The following is a 21,818-nucleotide window of genomic DNA, read 5'->3' as shown; positions in this document are numbered from 1 at the left end:
TTTAAAAGGTTGCTTTGTTTGCACACGTGTAGTATTTTGATTTTTTTTGTTGTTGTTCTTTGTGCCACTTTCAATATTGTTAATGACAATGTTAAAAAATACAACAACACTCCTATCTCATGAGTTAGGTTTTTTTAAAAAAACCCTTTTAATCTTATTTTTAGCATGTATTTGTGTTCATTGACCCCTTACGGTATGCTGGTCATCCTCCTGCAAACCTTGTTTTCTATCAGTACAAAAGATGCAGATTTTCTTCTTGGCTGTATCAAAAAAAGAGAAACTGGCCCACGGTAGGAAGGTTACTGTCTTGTGTAGTGCACAGGCTTGTATCTGGAGTTTGTTACAGAGCACTAATAGCTGACCAGGAGGAAAGACTGATTGTCTAATTTCCTGAGATATTTTATTTTTTAAATACTGGTCTTTTCAAAATTTGTATGCAATTCCTTGGTTTATGGTTGAATACACTTTCTGGTAAAACTTGGTGTTTCAGGATCAAAACAAAACTCCACCTTTAGTTTTTGCTTTGACTTTAGTTATCTAAAAAAAACCACTAAACCCCAAACAAACAACCAAAAGCAAGCTCAAACTTTCAAGGGTTATCTCACACAAAATTAGAGTTGTAATAATACAAAATAACTTATCTCAGGTTTCTAATGGCAAGTTATATTTAAGTAAACTTATTTGTGAAAGTCATGTTTCTCCTGAAAGTAATAGAGGGAACTTCAAAGGCTGAAAAGGTTGTTATTTAATTGATAAGGTTTATAAAAATCCTTTTCAGGAATTGAAACTGCCTGTAGTGGTTACTATTTTATCAGAAGTAGTAATAAAAGTATTTTTAGTTTTATCTCCATAATCAGAAAAACATTCTGCATCCCAAAATGCTAAGCATATCTGTATACTCCTTGAGAGAGTGGACTTCTGCAGTTCCAAGTTTTGCACCTGGCTGAGATATTTTCAAAATTGAATGTGCACAAAGACAGGCTTGCTAACTTCTCAAGTTAACAGATAGGGAGCTGTGGTTTGCAGTTGGGTAATTGCCCAGGGAATTTTTTGAAATAGAAAATCAGAATTCCACTATATCGTATCATATGCAGCTCATAAAGGCTGTAAGAACACAAGACTTCTAAGAATAAAGAACGGAAGTTGAATGCCTTTGTGTCACCCTCGTTCAGGATGATAGGATAAAATCAGAGCTGCAAAGCTGTTGCTTGAAGGAGAAGGGTGCATAATGTGTTTTAACTGAGTTTCCACTTTAACACATAATCCAAAAGTATTTTTATTGCAGTCCTCTACAAGGAAAAGTTCTCAAGCACAGTTCTCAACATTGTGTATGGTTGTGTCAGTGTGGTTTACAGAGGTGCGTCTGTAAGCAAATGCTTCTGAACTCTGCCTGGTTATTCTTCTTCTCTGTTTGTCTTAGGCCAAAATTAGTTATCAAAAGGAGCAGAGGCACAAGCTGCTAAAGCATCTACGAGGTGAAGATACGTGGTTGCTTGATGATGTGAATGAACGCGTGGAACAAGTGGAAAAGGTGGCAGAACTGTAAATCACTGAATTGTGTTGTTAGCTTTACAGCATGTTTGTATGAACAGAAGGCTTGGAGAGCTTTAAAACAATCTTTAAAGACCTCCTGATTTCTGAATTTTATGCTTTGATACTAGCTTTTTATAAGTGGAAATAATCTTATACTCAGAAAGAGTTAAAATGTATGTCATTCAATTCCAGCTTTTACATCTACCAAATGCAGAAGAACAAGCCCTGCCAGACAAGAATAGTCCCATGGGAAGAAATGTGGAGGGTCCAAGGCTTTGTAGCAGTCCCTTTTGTAGTCATTCACAGGAGAAGTCCTAATGGAACCTCCGAATATCGCATCCTTTTAGTGAAGAAATCTGTGCAGATATTTCAACAAAGAACAGATGTATGTTGATGATGCAGTGATTCCTGAGGAAATAGATTTGACCCAAATAAATGTAATGTAGAAGATATTCTATGTATAGTTATAGTGCCTTAGTTACAGTGAAAAAGATACTGAGAGAGGGAGGAAAAATTGATTATGGATGTGAGGCATGCCCTCTCTGCCCTCACCAACAGAAGAGAGATAGGGTAGTAGAAGTAAAATGTAGCTATGTCCAACTGTGTGTTTTACTTTTTTCAGTGTGATTCGGTAAGTAGCTTGTGATTGTATTTCTTGTATGTGGGTGATTTGGCTTACTGGATCTTATTTACAAATGTTTACTTGTAGGGACATTCTGTGCAGAAAAAGAAAAAGGATAAGCATTCAAAAAAAGCTAAGAAAGAAAAGAAGAAAAATAAGAAACAAAAATCTGAAAAGAAGGATGACTTACTTGATAGTTCTTCGGTAAGCAAGAAACTTTAAAATGCCTCAAATGCTTAAATTTTTAAAACTTGAACTGTTTTAGTCTCTGTGGGTACACATGGTTAGTAAAATTTAAGACTCATTCTTACCATCTTCTGTTGGGAAGAACTGTGGCAAAGTTTTTCTTTTTAATATATAGAGTATTTAATAAATTTAAAAGATGTTGTTATGTGAATGCTTGAGACTTTTATAATATTGAATTCACTCATTACAAGCTAAGGGATTTATAGTTTTTCAGCAGAGAGAAATTGAAATCTAGTAGTGGAAAAATTCATAGGTTCCCTGTAGTTAGTGATATAAGGTAGAATAATGTGTCTAAAATTGCAAATACTTGACTTTGATTTTAAGCATGAATTACTGCTGCCTTCTTCCATGGATGTTCATGGAAACTCCCAACAGCATGGGAGTTGTACATCAGTCTGAAGGAAGGCTGAAACTTGTGCATTTGAATCTGTAGACAGATGCCTTGACATTGAGGGGTACTTTGGCAAGACAGTACAGAGACTCCATTAGAAGTCTAGGTGCTGCTTTTTGACCATGTTGTGTAAAACATCCTCCTAGCGTTTTGGTGCAAGTCAGGTAGTGCTGTGATTTTTTTTCTTTTCCGAGAGTCCCTTTTATTGAGGGAAGGAACATGCAGTACGATGGGATTTATTTTCCAGGGACTGATATCAGAGGTTAACTGTGCTTTTCAATGTGGGAAGTCATCTAAGGCACAAATGTCTCACATTTCCCATGGGAGTCATAAAAACCCCTCAGATCACAACAGTGAGGCCTAGGATACAACACAATCTTGGCTTATACCTTCAATCCAAAGTCCATTATTCCCATGACAGGTTCATGTAAATAGCAAAGAAACTGTTCAACGGAGCCCTCTTTACTTCAAGTATAAAATCTCAGTAGACTGTTAGCAAGTGCAAGTGTGGGAAGTTGAATATGAAAATAGGAGGAGATAGCATGTATTGGGCTTTATATTGTACTGTTACTGATTTTACTTTTTGATGTAAAACATACTTAGTAATTAATCTAGATTTTCTTAAAATTTTGTTTTTGTAATGCCATAAAAACAATTTATTTTGATTTTGTTTTTATTCTGATAGTTTTAACTTTAGCAGTGTAATGCTAATAAACCGCTAGTATGAACTAGTGTTATGTAAAGTAATATGCTCAAGTATGAGAAATGTTCCAATCATGAACAATCTCTTATGAGAATATCAATATTCTATTTTTATTATCAATATTGCAAAATAATAAAAAGTATTATATTAATAATGCTAATCAAGATCAATTTTGATTATTGATGTACTTGGTAAGTATTGCATTTTATCAACTTCTAATACTATGTTAAGGCATTCTTCTTCTTCTTTACATTAAACTCTATTTTTAGGATTCCTCTGTTGAATGGGTTGAGTCAAATGTGTCACAGTCGGATAACACAGAAGAAGCTTGGAAGGTCAACAAGCAATCAGATGCTGTGAAAGAACCCTCCCTGCAGGTGAGCAGTCTGATAACTACTCCAGAAATAAATTCAGCATGACCAAATGTGAAACGTGCCTAGGTTTCTTGACAGCTCTTTTGCAATGTGTTGAACAAAACCTATTTTACAGAACAGTGTCTTTGTTTAGCTAGGTAAATGTTACATTTCGTTTATTGGAAGACTTCTCCTCCTAATAGTTGATTAGTATTTAATAAGGCACTATGCTTAAAGTTGCCTAGCACTAATTCCTTTCACTGTGTTTTAAGTCTCTAGCAACTTAGCTTGGTTTTCTTAAAGAGGTCAGTTTAAAAAACATGACTAGAAATGGTATTTTTTTTCTGTATAATTTTGGTGTCTATTTTACAGTTGAATGAATTTTTGCTTCTGTGGTGGTTAGACAGATGTAAGAAAGAGAAGTATGGAACTTCTCAGCAACAGTATTTATGGAATCAATGCCTCTTTGTGATCTTCCTAGATGAATTCTCTGCCCAGTAAGCAGTGTGTATTCTGGAGAATCATAGAATCATAAAATGGTTTGGGTTGGAAGGGACCTTAATGATCATTTATGTCCAACTCCCCTGCCATGGGCAGGGACACTTTCCCCTAGATCAGGTTGCTCACAGCCCCATCCACCCTGGCCTTAAACACTTCCAGGGAGGGGATAGCCACAACTTTTCTGGGCAACCTGTTCCACTGACTCACCACCCTCACAGGAAAGAATTTCTTCCTTATAGCTAACCTAAATCTACCCTCTTTGAGTTTAAAACCATTGCCCCTTGTCCTATCACTATACTTCCCAATAGAAAGTCCCTCCCCATCTTTCCTGTAGGCCCCCTTTAAGTACTGGAAGACTGCTATAAGACCTGCCCAGAGCCTTCTCTTCTCCAGGCTGAACAATCCCAATTCTCTCAGCCTGTTAGAGGAGAGGTGCTTCAGCCCCCTGATCATCCTTGACCCTTTTCTGGACTCGCTCCAACAGGATTGTGCCCTCCTTATGTTGGGGCCCAAGAGCTGGACGCAGTACTCCAGGTGGGGTCTTGTGAGAGTGGAGTAGAGGTGAAAAATCATCTCCCTTGACCTTGTCGTGCCTCTTTATGCAGCCCAGGATATGGTTGGCTTTCTGGGCTTCGAGCGCACATTGCTGGGTCATGTTCAGTTTTCCAGCTGCTAACTCCCCCAAGTCCTTCTCTTCAGGGCTGCTTGTTGCTCATGCCTTCCTCATTGCTCAGCCTGTGTTTGTGTATGGGATTGCCTTGACTGATGTGCAGGACCTTGCATATATTAACAAGCTGTCTGGACATGGTCCTGAGCAACTGGCTCTAGGTGGCCCTGCTTGAGCAGGGGGGTTGGACCAGATGACCTCCAGAGGTCCCATGCACATCCATTTCTGTTGATCCATGTTTTTTGCTAATGTGGGCATAGATACTATTGAATCACTTAAAGATAGATTATTTTTTGGTTCCTTCTCTTTTTTGGAAGAGATCTGAGAATTGGAAGGCCATGTTTCACCACTGAAACTCTCTGGGTTGTTACCTAATACAGATTTTAAATAATAGAGGAAGTGTTATTTAAATAATAGAGGAAGCATCTATTCAGATTGACAACTCAGTCTCGGACTCTACTGAAGATCTGAAGGACTTCTGCAAGGACATGTTTTAAAATAGGTGTAGTCTTGTTATTTTCATTGTTTATCCACAGAAGTGTTCCAAATACTTCTTTTTGTAGAGTAGTTGTTTACATTGTGTATGTCACTGCTTTCTTTTGAGGCTTCAGGTTTTGTGTGTATAAAGGAGTAGGTATATCTAGGCTTTTTATATGCTGCTTTTCTTTAGAAAGGAGTCCTCATTTTTGAAATGGCTTTGGGCCAGCTTAGGTTTTGTAAATGCAGTTTTCTACCTGTTACTGTGGATACAGTTAACAGAATTTAGATGTGTAACTTTTTAATTTGAGGGTGTAGTTAGTGCCTAGATATCTGAGGCATGAACTATGCGCAGTTAGTGATTGCAGATTTTGAATATCCTGGACAAGATGTAAGAGGTCATGAAGTCAGAATAAGCAAGATTAAAAGGAATTGGTCTAGATGTACAGTGTTCATTTAAGCAAATAATAATCAGTCTGTACAGTTTGCATGTTTATTAGTGTCTTAAATGCATTGTAAAGATGTGTTTCAAATTACAGAAAGACATTTATGAAATTTGTGTAAGTGAATATTAAAAAATTGAAAGATTGGGGTTCTTAAAATCATATTTGCTTTTCATTAAATTATTTCATAAGTGTTTGTAAAATCTGTTCTGTTTGCTGTAAGTAACATTTGTCAGTAGTTGCACTGGTTTGATTTGTACCTAAGCCATGTTTTTGTTGGAAGTATCAACTCTGACCCTTTGTGTTTATTTTAAAGAGAGAAGAATGGATGAATTTAGACTTCATGTCATTGAAAACCATGTCAGCAGCAGCTGTCAAAGGTGAAAGACACAAAGAAAAAATATTGGAACGACAGAAAGCTCAAGAACTTGAGCAGGTAGGAAGAATTAATGTATCAACTTTTTTCTTCATCTTACTAGATTTTTTGTGATGAATGAACCAATGAGTTGGTTCAAATATGTAAGTCTTTGTATAGTTTTTAAATTAATGCCTGATGTGTTGTGTGATAGTGATTTTAATTAAATTAGTTATTTGTTCTAAGTCAGTTACTTGTTCTGTTAGGGATGGGAATTGTTCATACAGCAGGCTTATCTTGTGGAGAAGAGCCTTTAAACTATCTTCTAGGTAAGGAGAAAGCCAGTTTTGTTAGTACTAAGTTCAATAATATTGGAAGTGCTTCTGAGATGTTTTACTTAATAACAGTGACAGACTGTTGGTCTGGTCGTCTTCCCCATGGTGTGTGTGAAAGCAGCACTATTGTTTTGTGTGCTAAAAGCTTACCTAAGTTACTCTATTAAAGCACGGAGTGCCAAGGTTGTTTTTTCCTGAAGAAAGAATTCAGAGCAGTTGCTGTTACTTTCATGCCACAGTTGTGCATGAACACATGGGTGGATTCAGGGTCTGGCTGGGGAATGGGGTTGCCATCATTAAATTAGTTCTGTATACATACAGTTCCTGGCTGCCTCAGTTGTTCTTTCAGATCCTAAAATGCAATGTAGTCTGACCTGAAAACATAGTTGCTGATCATTATCTAATGTTTACTTGTCCTTATATCTCACAGTAGGCCATTTGTGGCTGTTAGGCTTTCCAGCTAGTTGTGTTGTGTCTAGGAACCAGATTGACCAGACTTACTGTATAGTATCCGACACTTCAGTTATTGTCTTTTGACAAGGGATTAATCTTTTTGCATTTTCCCCACAAAATTTTTTTGCTGAACATTTTTTCTGAACTGTTGAAGAACCATTTAATGTGGAGATCTTAAATCACTAGAATGTCAGCATGTATTAATATGGTTAATGACAACTTATATGTATTTTTGATCCTAGAAGAGTATGTTTTTTTGTAGACTCTCCCACTCAACCACTTGCTTTCCATGCAGGTTTATACTTTTGTGTTTTCTACACCAGAATGTCAGTCCGTTCTTTGATATCCAAAACAATATGTACAACAGGTGCATACAGCATACCAGTGGTGGTGATGAGTTGACAATATAACAGACAAATTCAAAGTTTTGTCAGTGCTGGAATGCCTAATCAACACTTTTCTCCAGTGGACTTCCTTGCCTGCTTCCAGAGAAGTCACTTGACAGAATCACAATAAGCAATCGAGTTTGGGGGTGAAAAGCAGTAACATGAGGTAAAACTAAGAGCCCCCATAACAGCAGTGCTTCAGACGCAAGTGCCTATTACTGCTACACTGGCAATGCAGTCAAACAGTAAAATTGCTTCTGTATAATAAGGAAGTCAACTAAGCACATTTGAGAACTTTGAGTCAGGATGGAGAGTTATGTTTATTTCTACCTGTCTTTAGATAGCACAAGTTATGAGTAAGCTGTTCTATTCCCACACAAGCCTCAAAATTTATCAAATATTCTAGAAAATACAAACCATATGCTATATATATATTAAAATGATCTCTGTTTTAGGCCATGCTGTCTGCAAGAGAGCTCAATCCCTATTGGAAAGATGGTGGTACAGGTTTGCCACCAGACAAGGATGAAGGAGCTTCAGTTAAGAAAGGTAAAACTTTATTAATCATCACAAATTTTTGTCTCCAGTTTCTGGTCTCTGTGTTGCTAATAAATTGCTATAAACGTTGATGTAAAGGGATTATGAATAACATGTAAGAAAGTAAAATTGTATGAAAATTCAGTAGTGAATATTGGGTTAATATCATAGGAGGTTGTTTTGCAGAATTTCTCTTCACTGGTTTTTAATCTTGAGTGGTTTGACCTTCAATATCTTTACAGAAATTCTCCAATTTGAACTAATTAGAGGAAAGCATGATTTAACCAAGACAAGATAAACTGTTGTCATCTCATTTGGTTCCTTTCATTCCATTACCGAAATTATAGTTTTAAAATATTCAACCACAGAAGTCTGAGTCACATTAAAATGAAGGGCATTACAGATGCAGTTTGTGAAAAATATTGTTTCTGTAACCTTTTAACTTCTTTCCTTACCCTAGGGTTATCCTGCCTATTTCTATCAAGAGCAGTTAGAAAAATGTTTTTCATAATGTCATGAAGCATTTATTATGTGAGAAGAAGGGTCCTTGTATTCTGTCAACAGGGAACAGTGGGGTTCCTGGCTTTTCTCTTTGGGAACCTTTCCCTGTGGACAGTCTGTCCTGCAAATCATTAGCCTCATGCCCACATTTATGAGTCACAGAGATCAGCAATCTGTAAGAAGTGACAGGCATCAGACAGTTTGTATCCTGAATGTTAAGACCTCTGCTAGCTTCTCAAATGGAAAGCAATGAGTTGCTCATTCATTTCCTAAGAAGGGGAATACACTTGTTTGTATGTAAGAGGTATGCCAAAGAATGGACACAGAAAGTGGAAACAATAAAAAGGCTCTTTAATTTCATAAAAAAAACCCCAACTTCTCATATGCCACTGCTGTCTTGGAAACTGCTTGTTGTGTTCTATGATAAAATGGAGAAGCTTAGATTAAATCAGTGGTATTACTGAGGTATATCCAGCATTAACTTATAGAAACATGTAATTGTATTATTATATTCTTTCTATTTTTTGTTTTGCATCCCTTCAATTTTTATATTAATTTTAGGTGAAGGTTTAATGTCACATACACAGTAAGGTTAAGTAGGAATAACTATTGAGATACAAAACTATGACCTCTTACTGTTTTCTGCTTTAGTTACAGCGGTAGAAGATGCTGGATTAAGTTGGTTACAAAAATCATACCGAAGGATGAAGGAGCAGGCTGAGAGAGAGAAACGAAATTTTGAGGAAATTGTAGTTGAGAGATATGGGGTAAGGATCTTCAATTAAGTTTTTTTTCATACTAATAGATGCTTGGAAAAGGTTACTTTCATGTAAAGGCACAAATACTTAATGTGTAATGTAAGACATAAGGAAAGAAGCAGGAAAAAACAGCCTCTGAAGCTTCTCTCAAGTGATGAAGAGTTTAAAGCCACCCAGCATTTTACATATTTTTTGTTAAATATTTTTCACTTTATGGGATCCTCTAGCAAATTTTAAATGCTTTTCTACATCAGGAGGTTCAAATGATCACAGTTAAAGTACTTGAGTGCTTCCAAAATCATGATGTATACTAGAAAATACATTTAATTCCTTTGCATGGAGCGGATAATAATGCATGTTGCGGACAGTAATAATGCAAAGATAATTTGGAGAGTTGTGTCGAATTTTACCGAATGTGAATCTTCTGCCCACTTGTGATATGCTCAGTCCAGATATATTGAGAAAACGGCTTGCTTCTGGAGGGTTTAAAAGTCTTCAGAATTTATTTGTAATAAAATAGTTTGCCATAAACTCTGTCCCCTCTACTTACTATATTCTTTAAAAGCATTGGTCAAAGGTGTGGTGAGTTAAATCTTGGCCATAGCATTACATTTGAGTTTTCTGTGAGTTTTTTGATTAGGCTGGTTTAGTTGTGAAAATCTTGGATAAGACAGTATGACTTCATACTATTGTCTTTGAACTGAATTGTAGTCACTCTTGAATGATGAAACCAACATGGTCAGAGCTGGTAGAAATTAATCAGTAGCAGTGATTGTAAAATGTATTATTTTTAAGAATCTTTCTCAAGAAACTAGAGTTCAAACAGCATGAACCACTCTGGCTGCTGAAGTACAGGATAGTGATTGAAAGAGATCCCTGCCTGATATGCTTCAGTATGTAATGTTTTGAGCAAAAAAAACAAACCAAACCAACCAACCAAACAAAAACAAACAACACCCAAAAAACCCCCCTGTGATTGGTGGCTTTTAATTCAGCTCAAAAGAGGGAGGAGGAACTGTCCACATTTTGCATGATTGCCTAATAGATAGAATATTTGTTGAGAAAGCCAGAGACAGGGTTTCAAAGCCTCTTTCAAGCTAAAGATTTTGAACCCACTCTCCTGTGTTTTAAGAGTTTAACTAGATTGTAAAATGGTTTACTGGGAACATCCATTGGTTCTATAGAAGCTGAGCCTCTGGTGAGCATAAATTCAAAGTTCGTAAGTAAGGAGGAAGCCTTTCTCCCTAGTTCAAGCCTTTAATCTCCAGGTTTCCAGGAGGAGACAGTTCAGAGTCTCTGGTCCCTGTTCCCAGAAGTGTTTTAGCACTCTAGAGTCACAGGATGAAAGTTAGAAATAGTCTAAGAGAAGGGATCAGAAAGCCTTCCCAACAGATCATCTTAGACATGAAGTTGGAAGTTCCCTTTTTCATACTGGTCTTCCTTTCCACTTCATGGCTCATGCCCTGCCCTTTGCACAGTGACTCATTTTCACAGAATGGTGCCTGTCACGTAATACTTTGTAGGGAACTTCACAACATCCCATGATCTTAAAAGCACTATGACTTTTTTTATTCTTTCTTATAGTCAATGGAGGTATTTCAGTCACGATTAGAAGAAGCTGAAAAAGTTGCATCCAGAAAGGAAAACTACTATACAAGTGGCAGATGGAAGAAAACTGACTATTCAGAAAGTGAGAAAGAGAGGAAAGAACAGCATATGAAAAAGCAGACACGAGGTGAAGATGATAGAAACAGGAACATGTTTGGGGACTATACTAGGGAGAAGTATGGCAGGGGATGGGCACGAGAAGACAGAGGTTACAAAAGGGATGTGTCAAGAGAGGACCAAGAACGTGGACACAGTAGCACGGACTCGGTATTGAGAGGGTACAGCTCCAAAGCAGAAAAACACTCCGATGAAAAACGAAGTCAGGAGAAGAGTTCATCTCTAAGCAACATGAAACACAAATTTCTGAAACCCTCTGAAGATGATTTATCATCTTATAGTACGCCTGGAGACTACAAGTCACAGCAGTCCTCTTCCAAACTGCCAGTTCATAGCTCTTTGAGCAGCCGTTTCCAAAAACCTAGTGAGGATACTGCACTGTGGAACAAAACACACACAGAAGATAACAGGGAGAAATTAATGTCTGATCAGAAGTCATCAGGTGCTAGGAAACAAATGGATGACAGTAGTTGGGGAAGAACTCCAATTGATGAAAAAATGAAGTCGCGACAGGAGTACCCAAATGATATCCCTGAGAAGAAACAAACCTTATCTGACAGTAAAGCATCGTGTTCTAGGTATTTTGCAAGCATCTTTACTTGTCTTTTATTTGCAGTATTTTTCATGGCAATGTACACTGGAAATATTGTCTTAATTTGTGACTGATCTGTTCATATCAGATCTCTTTAGTTAGGAGGAGGCAGCTAGCCCAGCTAGGGGCAGCTAAAATGAACAGCTGTATAAGTAACCCCCTACTCGTCCTGTCTCCTCGGCATATTTGAGAACTGCTAATGCTATATATTATTTTCTGCTTCTTTCTAATGTTAGTTCACACTGCAGTAAAATTGGACTCTAGACAAAAAACCTGAAAAACAGTATCTTAACTGTTGTTGAATTTATAAAAGACAAACTTGAAATGTTAGAAAATGCTGACTAAAAACTGAAATAATACAGCAGGGATAGGTTTGTCACCTGTGAGATGAACTCATATGCTAAAGTAGTAGCATATGAAAAATAATAGAAGGTATTGATTCGAAAGGTTCATTTTCTGTGGAAAATAGGAAAAAAGGAGTGTGAAGGGATATGCAAGCTAATATGTGGTAGGAATTTCAGTTTGTCTGACTTGCATTAGAGAAAGACAACAGACTATCAAGGGGAGGTGGTCAGAAAAGTAAGTTGTAGACAACTGAACTTTTGCTCTACTCGAGGCCACCTGTTCTCTAGTATTACCAGCTTGCTGGTTCTTCCAGTGATAGGAGTAGTGTGTTTATTGCTGTGAATGCTTTCCTTCAGATCTTCCCAATAGTAAGTAGGCATGTGCAAAAGTATTTTAGAATCAGGATGGTGTTATGTAATTGCTTGGAAAAGCTGAAGAAGTAAATTTTCTTGGTTCGAATATGTAAGAAGGATGAAATGATTTAGTTGGAAACAACATTTGATGAAATATGATCAAGTGTAATTCTTTCTTTCTTATATGGTTCTGTCAGTTATTTGCAGAAAATAACCTTTTAATAGGGGGGTTATGAATTTCCAACAATTAAACCTTACAAGTATTCTAATGACAAGACTATCTTAAAGGTATTTATTTTATTTATAACTGTTCCTACATGTAGTACTTGCAGGTATCTCACTTTGTATTTGCGAAGAAAATTTCTACACTAAATGAATGCTGCGTGACTAACCAGAAACAGGCAGCTTAGTCTACACAATTTTTTATATTGTATAGATTGGGTATTTTTTCCAGATTTTATTTGCTATATTTCTACTTTGAAGGAATCAATTCAATTTTCATTTCCTTTGATAGCAGGAAGAGAAATTGTTTGCATGATATTCACTTAATCTAATTTATTTATTTAAAAAAAAAAAAAATCATGAGTTTGAATACATATCACAGCATGAGTAGTTCCCAATTCTGGCATAAATAGTTTGGATGTGCTATGGGAAGTCTCACTCATAAGTGTTTGTCATCTCTTGTTTTATTGTTTATTTTAGTATTTGCCTAGGTGTTATTTTGCTGGAAAATGAGAAATAGATTTTTAGAGTTTTACTTACTCTGAAAAAAAGATCTTGTAGCATTAAAGCTGTGGGGTATGAGACATTAGGCATTGGAATTTAGTGATCCTGTTTGTTTTTGTAGATACTGCCCAAATAGTTATTGCCCTGAAGTGCCTGTGGTTTGCCACTTACATATACTTTGTAAACTTCTGATTGTAATGATTCACAGTGTGTCTGACCTGCAGCCTATGAGACTTCCTCAGCTCTTGAGTCCTGGTTTGTTCATGACTTTGTTCAGGTACAAGGTCTGAACAATCCATAGTTGTTCTCTGCCTGCCTGGTGTAGTGCATTGGTTTCCATAAGGAAATGTAGGTATTCAAGTATGGAGGGATGCTGTGGTGGGTTGGGAGATGGCATCTGCATTGTCCTTCAGGCACAGACTCTGTGAAAATGTACAGCTGCCCTGTTAAGGAGCATTTTTGTGCATGTAAAAGGGCATGATTATGCATGGTTAGAGTCTTATCCTTCATGTTAAATATCATGCACTTTTTAAAAAAAATGAAATACTTCACTGATTAGCAGCAAATAATCTGTGTAAATGACATATAATCCTTTAGTATGTCTGCCTTCATTCTTAGTTTTGTTTCTTCCATGACTTCCAGAAGGAGAAAGCAAGATCTAACAGCAGTGTCATACAGCTGATGCCAAATAGAAGTTCTGATATCCAGTATACTTTATGTAACTGTAGAGAACTACTGGTGTTACTGGAAAGTGGTAATTAATTCACTCTCTGAGACTCAATTTTGGAGTTTTAGGAAGCAGTCATTCTGTATTCCAGTGCCGGACACACAGGGGATAGCTCCTCCTAGTTTGTGTGTGTGGAAATGGAGTCAACAAGCATTTATACTACTTTAATCATACATATTCCTTGCATTTCAATAATATTTTTATCATATTCATAACTTTTCTGGGAACTCGTTAGCATATGCTAATGTCTCTTGTGCATGTCTGTTGGAGTCTTAAGGTGGTCCTTTTGGGGGTCTTTAGATGAAGGCTTGTAGTCTTCTTCACCGTGTCGGCCAGTTGACCCTTATTTCTGCACAAACTCAGTCCTGTGGTCATGTGTATCTTGTCCTCCAAAGCTGGCCTGCTCATCCTACAGTTACTCTAACTATTACTCAAAAGATCAGTATTTGTTCTGCAACACAATGCTTAAATGGTTAAAACAGCTTAAAATGATCTTAATAATTCTATTCCACAAATATCTATTTTCTTATAATCTTAGTTCACGAGTATCACTGGTTTGGACTGAGGATTGTCCAAAACTCAGAGAGTGAGTGAGAGAGACCATGTGAAGACACTGCACCTTGTTTGTTTGTAGTTTTGTTGTTGTTTTTTTTTTTGTTTGTTTGTTTGTTTGTTTTTTTGTTTTTTTTTTGTGTTTTTGTTGGGGTAGTGTGGCGCTGGGTGTTGCTTTGCATGTGTGGTGTCTTAACCCCAGCAAGCAGCTAAGAGTGTCCCCAGGTGCTTGCTCATTCTCCCTCCTGCAGAGGGAATCAGAAGAGCAAAAGGGAGAAATACTCATGTATTAGATAAAGACAGTTTAACAAGTGAAGCAAAGGCAATCAGTCACTCGCCACCTCCCAGGAGCAGACTGATGCCCAACCAATCTCTGAGCAGCAGCTACTTTGGAAAAACTGCACTCCCCAGCTTTTATTGCTGAGCATGATGTTATGTGGCACGGAGCAGCCCTTTGGCCAGTTCGAGTGGGCTGTCCTGGCTGTGTCCCCTCCCAGCCTCTTGTCCACCCCAGCCTACTTGCTGGGGGTGCAGAGTGAGAAACAGAGGAAGCCTTGAGGCTGTGTAAGCACTGTTCAGCAACAGCCAAAACACTGGCGTGTTATCAGCCCTGTCACCAGTTAAGTCCAAAGCACAGCACCATGCAGGCTGCTATGAAGACCATAAACTAACTCCCAGCCAGACCTAGTAAAGCATGTAATTACTGAGTAAAAGTTAGTGATACCATTGCCTCATTTTTATTCTCTTGAGAAGCAACTACTCCTTTACAGTTTCGTTGGGTTCGGTTTTGTGTTGTGTTTTTTTTTTGTTTTTGTTTTTTTTTTTTTTTTTAAATAATGGTGATTCACTTTTATTTATTGCAAGTATAAAAACTTTACCTTTTAGCTTTTGGTTACCACATGTAGTAAGTGCAATGCTAATTGTAACTGGAGAGAGCTGCAGATTTTGAGGAAGTAGATTGTATATGGAAGTGGTTTGCTTATTCAAGTTCATAGAACTCAATTGTGATAGAAAACATAATTCTTTTCCTCACAAAAAAGAACTAAGCGTAGAAACTATTTAGCTGCTATTTTCTTTTGTGTGTGTTTTATGGTTTAGTACCATTAAACCCAATTGTGCATTTTCTTTGAAATTTTAATTGTATTTCTTAGTCAATACAATTACTGAGCTGAATTATTAGTAAAGTGGAGATTACTTAGGCCTGGAAAACAGTATAGCCTCTGCTTATTGATTTAGTTATTTCCAAGTTCTTTTAAGCTGACTCTTAACTCTTAAGTTTGTGTGTGTTTTAAGATAACGTGTGACCTGTCTTCCTGTTTCCTTCAGTGAGAATTGTCCTTTTTTTGTAGAATTTTGTAGAAAATTCTGCCTTTGGAACATTTCAGGTTTGGATATGTGTGGTAGTTATCTGTTGGGAAAAAAATATAAGATGCTGCTTTTTCTTTCTAAAGTTTCAAGTCTTGTAATACATGTACTCTTTCAGTGGTGTCAGTCACAAAAAGTATATCTTCATTGATGTGAAGGCTTGGATTAATGGGTGTTATTTCAGGTTCAGTTCCTCATCTTTCATGCTGACAATGTACCTTTTAAGTTTTATCCCTTCTTAAACACTGAGAGAGTTTTTTCAGCCTATAAATCAAAGTGTTTTGGACAGTTATGACACAGGTTAATTAAAAGTGCTGATTGGATATCCAAGGGATCTCCCCAGAGGAAAAGTCCATCCAGCTAGTGTTTGCTGAAAATCACACTTAATAATGTGACTGCTTCAGAGTTTAATTTGAGACAAGATAAAAAGCAAATCAACACAATGTCTCAAGACTCAAAAAGTTCAGACTGATTCAAGTGCTAGCACTGCTTAAAAATAGTGTGTATGAAGTAATAAACACCTCTTGCTCCCGTTACTGAAAATCTGCCTTATTTTGAAAAATATAGGTTAAGGAGAAGTGAGAACTTTACCTTTGAGGGTTCTGTTTCTGGTGAAGTTAGTGTAAATATTTATGCTGAGTTTTTGGGGGTTTGGATTGGGCATCTTCAAAACTGAAAAAAGTAAATTTTTAAATTTTCCTCAGGGCTGGGGAGGTCTGGCAGTTAAAGACAACACCATCTTCAGAGTTCTCCCATTCTTCAAATCCTACAGGGTTTAACCATATTGAGTAGTGAGTGATTTCTCTCTCTTTTAATAGCAGCAACCAATATCATAACTGTATTCTTATTTCTTTTTTGTGTTATGTATTTTACTTTTAGAGTTAGTTGGTTCTAGTCTTTTCTCTAGACTAAAGAGACTAAAAGAGCCAAACTTGTTTGATGCCTCTTCGAAATAATTCTTAGAGACCTTATTTATTATCAGAAGAACTCATACACTGAGCTTTTAATATCAAAATTAAGATACAATACTATTTATTACTAGATGTAGCTTCTCTAGGGAGACTTCATATTTTAAAAACTATACCAGTTAATTTTCCATGGAAACTCTACCATATCAGCTGTAACATCTGTAGAAGCAAAGATTGTACTGTGAGCAGGTAAGTATGGGCATATATATAAGTAGTTTTCAAGAGATGGAAAGCCATTTGGCATACAGCAGAAAAACTGGGAAATGGGTGATTTTTCTGGAGCTGAGAAGCATGACTAAAGCCAGAAAGGAGAACCACAGAGTGGGTTTAAATTATACTTTCTGTTCTTCCTTTCCTTGTTTTTTGTCTGCTTATACCTGCTACTGGCTCTTGACTGTTTTTTCACAATGAGAAAATGTTCATAGATAGTACTTTTCATTTTAGTTGATCTCAAAAGTAAAAATTTTATTTGAGCCTTTTCAGAGTTCTTGGCAACTTCTGACTGCAAATATATTTTTATAATGTGTTGTTATCAATTCTTTTGATAATAGGAGCATATGTACCAATACAGCAGGCATATAAAACTTAATTACACAGGTGAATACTGCATTGTTTTTCTATGGGTTTAGTGCTGCTGGTGTTTTACAGGTATATATCAGATGAGCCGCCTCGGGTCCTTAGTGAAGAGGAGATGAACAGACTGGGAGCAAGGATTGTGAAAGCAGAAATCATGGGAGACATGGTAATGTTTTTGGAAAATTATCATGATTTACTGCAGTTTTTCTTTAAAGCTTACAGTGATTTAGTTGTTTTTTTTAAAAAAAAGGTATTGATTCAAGCAAATACAGTCCTGCAAAATTTGATCAGGTAGGATTTGAAGATACTGCTTTTACTGTAACTTCTGCTTAAATGCAGTGCTTCATAGACTAGAATAGAGGATTCAGGTCCCCAGGTTTTGTAGGCTAGGCAGCATATCCAAAAACCAGTTGTTCTCTGCCTTTTTTATGGGATTTAAAGTCTTTTTATTAAGCAGAGAGCAGGTGAAAACTGCGAAGCTCCTGGTCTGTGTTAAAGGTAGACAGTGTCTAGAGCTTTTTTTATTTCATTAACTTTGTCACAAGTTGATGGTTGTGGTCCATAGCTCTGCTGATAAGCATACTTATTAATTATGATGCAGAAATCTAAAACTAAGAGGAACCGCATAGGCCATTGCATCCAGCTCTGCAATGAGAACAATTATGTAATGCCTTGTGTGGTCAGATCCACAAAATGCCTGCTCTGAATGAGATTGGATCCATGGAGCTGAGATAAACAGCAGCGTGATTAACATTGCTTTAAGAGACAGCCTGAAATATCAAGAATTTCACTCTTTTGGGAAGTGTATTTTTTTTTTTAATTATGTTCAAGTATGGCTATAGTGAGTTAATTGCATTCAGTAGTGCTGCTTGGAAATTTCACTTGTAACAAGTCTGTAATCATAGTTTTTAAGATATGTTTTACAAGTGCTTACTCTGAATAGCTGCTCTTGAAGTATTGCTGAAATTTTTTGAAGGATATAAGTAACATTTTTTAGAAGTGAATCCTATTGCTATGGACCTTTTTTTTTTAAAAAATTATTAATTTTTAGTGCACCTGTTTACCTTGCCTCTTGTGACAGAGTATTTGCACCAAAATCTGCATCAGTAAGAAGTAAAAAATAAGACATGTTATGACTTCAAGTGCCAAATTAATACTTCCTGATAGCTATTGATTTTTTGATTTGTGGGAAGTTTTAGCATGTTTACTATACGAATTTATTGCTAGATTAGGACATGTTGTTAGTCTTCGTCAAAGCCCCTATCATATAATTTAGTTAGGAGAAAGTGTCTATATTATAAATACTTTCTATGCAAACTGATTTTATAGTATGAACTCTTTTTCCAGAGAGTTTAGACAGATGTGTGTATGTAGCTTTATAAAGTTTGAACAAATACACTTTTTCTAGAAATCCTGTCCTTTTGAAGTCTTATCAACTTCAAAAGTGAATTTGAAGTAGCTTCAAGCAGTGTATTTTCTACTAAGATATAATGAGTGTTAATGATTTAAATAGATGGCCTCCATGTTTTAATTTATAGTTTACCTAGTGAGTATATAAAAAAAATACACTAGGAGGAAGAAGTATCTTCATGAATGTATTTATATGATAGGTTTGTGAAGGACTGGTGTTAGTCATGTAAGATATTATTTTAAGACATTTTCCTACAGGGGAAAATGATTGAGGCTATCTCTACACTAGTTGCTGTAAAGAACTGGGGAAGTGAAAGTTTTCCAAAAATTCTTGCAGAGAGCAGCAAAAATTTGTAAAATTTTTTTCCCCCTACTGCTCAGCTTCAATAGCATTGTCCAAATAAAAGTTTGGGCACAAGTGTGTGTGTGGTTTTGTTTTTTTTGTTTTTTTTTTTTTTTCTTTTCAACCTGCCAGTAATGGAATAAGAGTAATTTGAATAACTATATACAGGTGCTCTGTGGGGAGAGTGTGATTCTTTTATTATTCTACCATTTTGTTTTGTTTTGACTGAAATAATGTAGCAGAAGCCATCATTACAATTTTACTGTTAATTTTATATATACATTTTTCTACATATGCACTCTGAATTACCTTAGTTAAAAAAAGAACACCCAACCACTGTATAAATTAAAAAATAACTAATTTTTGCTTTGTTGCTCTTTAAATATTTTTTCATGGACTTTCTCTGGCCTCATTGAAAATGAAGCTTGTTTTAACAAGTTCATCCCCACACACCAAAACAGATGGCTATGTAACAGCATGTCCTGGTGGCCAGAGCTCAAGGTTGACCTTGTGGGACAGATGAATTCTATTTTTGTTACTGACTTGCTGCCTGGTGTTGATTAACTGACTAAATTTTGGGGCATCAAGTATAGGCATGAAGTCCAATCAATGAAACTGGCAAAGTGGCCAGAGTATGAATGGTTGTATTTCTTATAGGTTGATAGGTTGTCACCTGACAATTCTCAGCAAACCGAGATATTCTAAAATGCTTGTATTTTTTTAATAAAGAGGGATGAGAGAGCAGGAGCACCAAAAACAATTTACACAAGACTGTAAACAGTTCTCATTTTCCACCTATTGTCCATTTTAATACCCAAAGGAAGGTCCTAAATGCCAAAGTTGGACATGCGATATTAAGCAATGTGAAACAACATAGCAAAATTGTCTCAGAGATATTTCCCTAGACCCCTTGCATGCATGTGTATATATGTGTGTGTGTGTATATATATATATAAATAAATAAAAGGATATGTAGCGTAACGTGTAAAGGTGATACACTTCCTGTGTTCCGACTTCCTTATTTAGCTTCCTATACATGAAGTAGTATCTATGCTTAGCTATACAAGGCATTTATTAACATAACTGAATAATGTTTAAGCATATTTTTTCCTGGTATTTTTCTGACAATGTATGTGTTTGTACTTCAGATGCCTCTGTTCTGATAATTTTTTAGAATTTTATCTCCAGTAAAGATTTGTGTGAATGATATTGACATATTTTCATTAGTCTTTTGTGTCATTAGAGTTTAAAAAAATTTATCAAAACATGAAGAAATGGAATAAATAGTAATTCTGATATAAAGGTCTATAAAAGTTTAAAATGGTTAAACTAATGGAATAGTACCACTTTCTTTGAAGGAGTTGGCTTCAGAACTTCAAGCTGAACTTGACAATGCTCGCAAATTGAGAGAGACTCAAAGACAGATTACAGCGAAGTCTGGCAGAGAGGTAAGGGGAAATTATTCTTCTTTTCTTTGTGCTAATACAGTGGTATAATACAGGTAGCAGCTGAATTATAGAGAACATGAAATGTACTTGGGAAAATTACAAGGTTTGACTTCAGGTGAGTTACTGTTCAAAATGAAATGTACTTTTTGGTGGTAAACAAAACTTTCTCCACTGTACTTTAGCAACTTCCATAGGATTTTTTGCTGGTAATGTTTTCTCCGCAATGATACATATCTTCCATTAAAAATAAAAGTGGTATGTGTCATGTTGTTGACTGTGCTGGCTGTTACATAACTGATGTCTCTGAAGAAGCTGGCACTTCAAATGTTCTTTTTAAAGGCTGGTATTCAAGAAATGGATAACAATCTTCTTCCATACCAACTTTGATACAGCTACAAAGAAACAGAGTCAATATTTTCATTTATGAGCTCTGTCCTCATGATAGAGAGGAGACTTTCAGGCAAAAACTAATACTCTTGTTCAATTTGACCCCAATTCCACAGTGAAAATTCAGCTGCAAGTCAATATGAGTTTGAAAAGCCACTAATACTTGTTTTGAAAAGGCTCAATCTCAGACCTCATACATTGACTAGTATTTCTCCAGTCTTCAGAAGACAGACTGAACTGGAAATTAATGTGTGGCCTCTTGCTGACTATATTGTAACAGTAGTAGTAAAATTTAAAGTCTCAGACCTTGAAATAACAAGAATTTAAGAGTGCAAAAGCTCTGTATAGGTAGACTCTGCTTTGTTGCAGTACAATTCTTAGGCATGTTTTTCATGTATATACAAAAAATCCCAATAAAGCAGATTGGAGTTATGTAATTACACAGGAAGAAATTCATTCAGATTTTAAAATTGAGGGCATATTATGGGAGGTCCTCAGAAATGTTGATAAAGACCTGCTGCCTAGAAATTGAGTCATGAATAACAATTTTTCTCAGCCTTAGTCTTGACCGTAGTTTGATTTTTATTTTAATTTTCTAATTAAAGGATTTTTAGAACTAACAGCATGTAGTCATTGCAAATGTACCACTACTTGAATTTTCAGAAAGGAAAGATAATTTAAAAAAAACAAGTGAAAACATATTTAGCATGAGGCCTCTCTTTCTAGCCCTCTTCATCCTGAGGGCAATTGATCTCACAGCTTGTGCTTCTACCAAGTGATCTTCCTGTGTGTAGAAATGTGAAACTCATCAATGCACGAGTTTGAGGATTCAGAAGGATAAACTGATAAAAACCAGTCTACATCCTTCTGGCTTGACATGGGTCCTAATCTATCTCTGGACTGGCATCTGAAAAATGCATGAGTAGTCCAGGAGGACTTTCAGTCTTTACTGAAAAAGAAAGATGTATTATAGACTTGGCTAATTGGAAAATACCATCTTGCTGTTCTAAAGCCTCAAAGGGATTGAGTTAGTAATTTCT

The 21,818-nt window shown here is 36.2% G+C and overlaps 1 protein-coding gene across 3 annotated transcripts in view; it reads left to right on the top strand.

Annotated features, from left to right (window-relative positions):
* CWF19L2 (CWF19 like cell cycle control factor 2) overlaps positions 1–21,818 on the top strand; it is a 79,340-nt gene that overhangs the window by 12,182 nt on the left and 45,340 nt on the right. For all 3 annotated transcript variants that reach the window (XM_042792179.1, XM_042792176.1, XM_042792178.1), the window contains 9 exons: positions 1,421–1,531; positions 2,243–2,359; positions 3,765–3,872; positions 6,253–6,372; positions 7,921–8,014; positions 9,155–9,270; positions 10,846–11,564; positions 17,263–17,356; positions 20,302–20,391. In XM_042792179.1, coding sequence (XP_042648113.1) covers positions 6,265–6,372; positions 7,921–8,014; positions 9,155–9,270; positions 10,846–11,564; positions 17,263–17,356; positions 20,302–20,391 — 1,221 coding nt within the window. In that variant the 5' untranslated portion in view covers positions 1,421–1,531; positions 2,243–2,359; positions 3,765–3,872; positions 6,253–6,264. The remainder of the gene's footprint in view (positions 1–1,420; positions 1,532–2,242; positions 2,360–3,764; positions 3,873–6,252; positions 6,373–7,920; positions 8,015–9,154; positions 9,271–10,845; positions 11,565–17,262; positions 17,357–20,301; positions 20,392–21,818) is intronic.

The sequence above is a fragment of the Tyto alba genome, unplaced genomic scaffold (genome assembly GCF_018691265.1).
Source record: "Tyto alba isolate M040663 unplaced genomic scaffold, T.alba_DEE_v4.0 Super-Scaffold_2, whole genome shotgun sequence".
NCBI classification, from domain to species: domain Eukaryota; kingdom Metazoa; phylum Chordata; class Aves; order Strigiformes; family Tytonidae; genus Tyto; species Tyto alba.
Note: the sequence above shows the minus strand (reverse complement) of the source record. Positions and strands in the feature narration are given on the sequence as shown.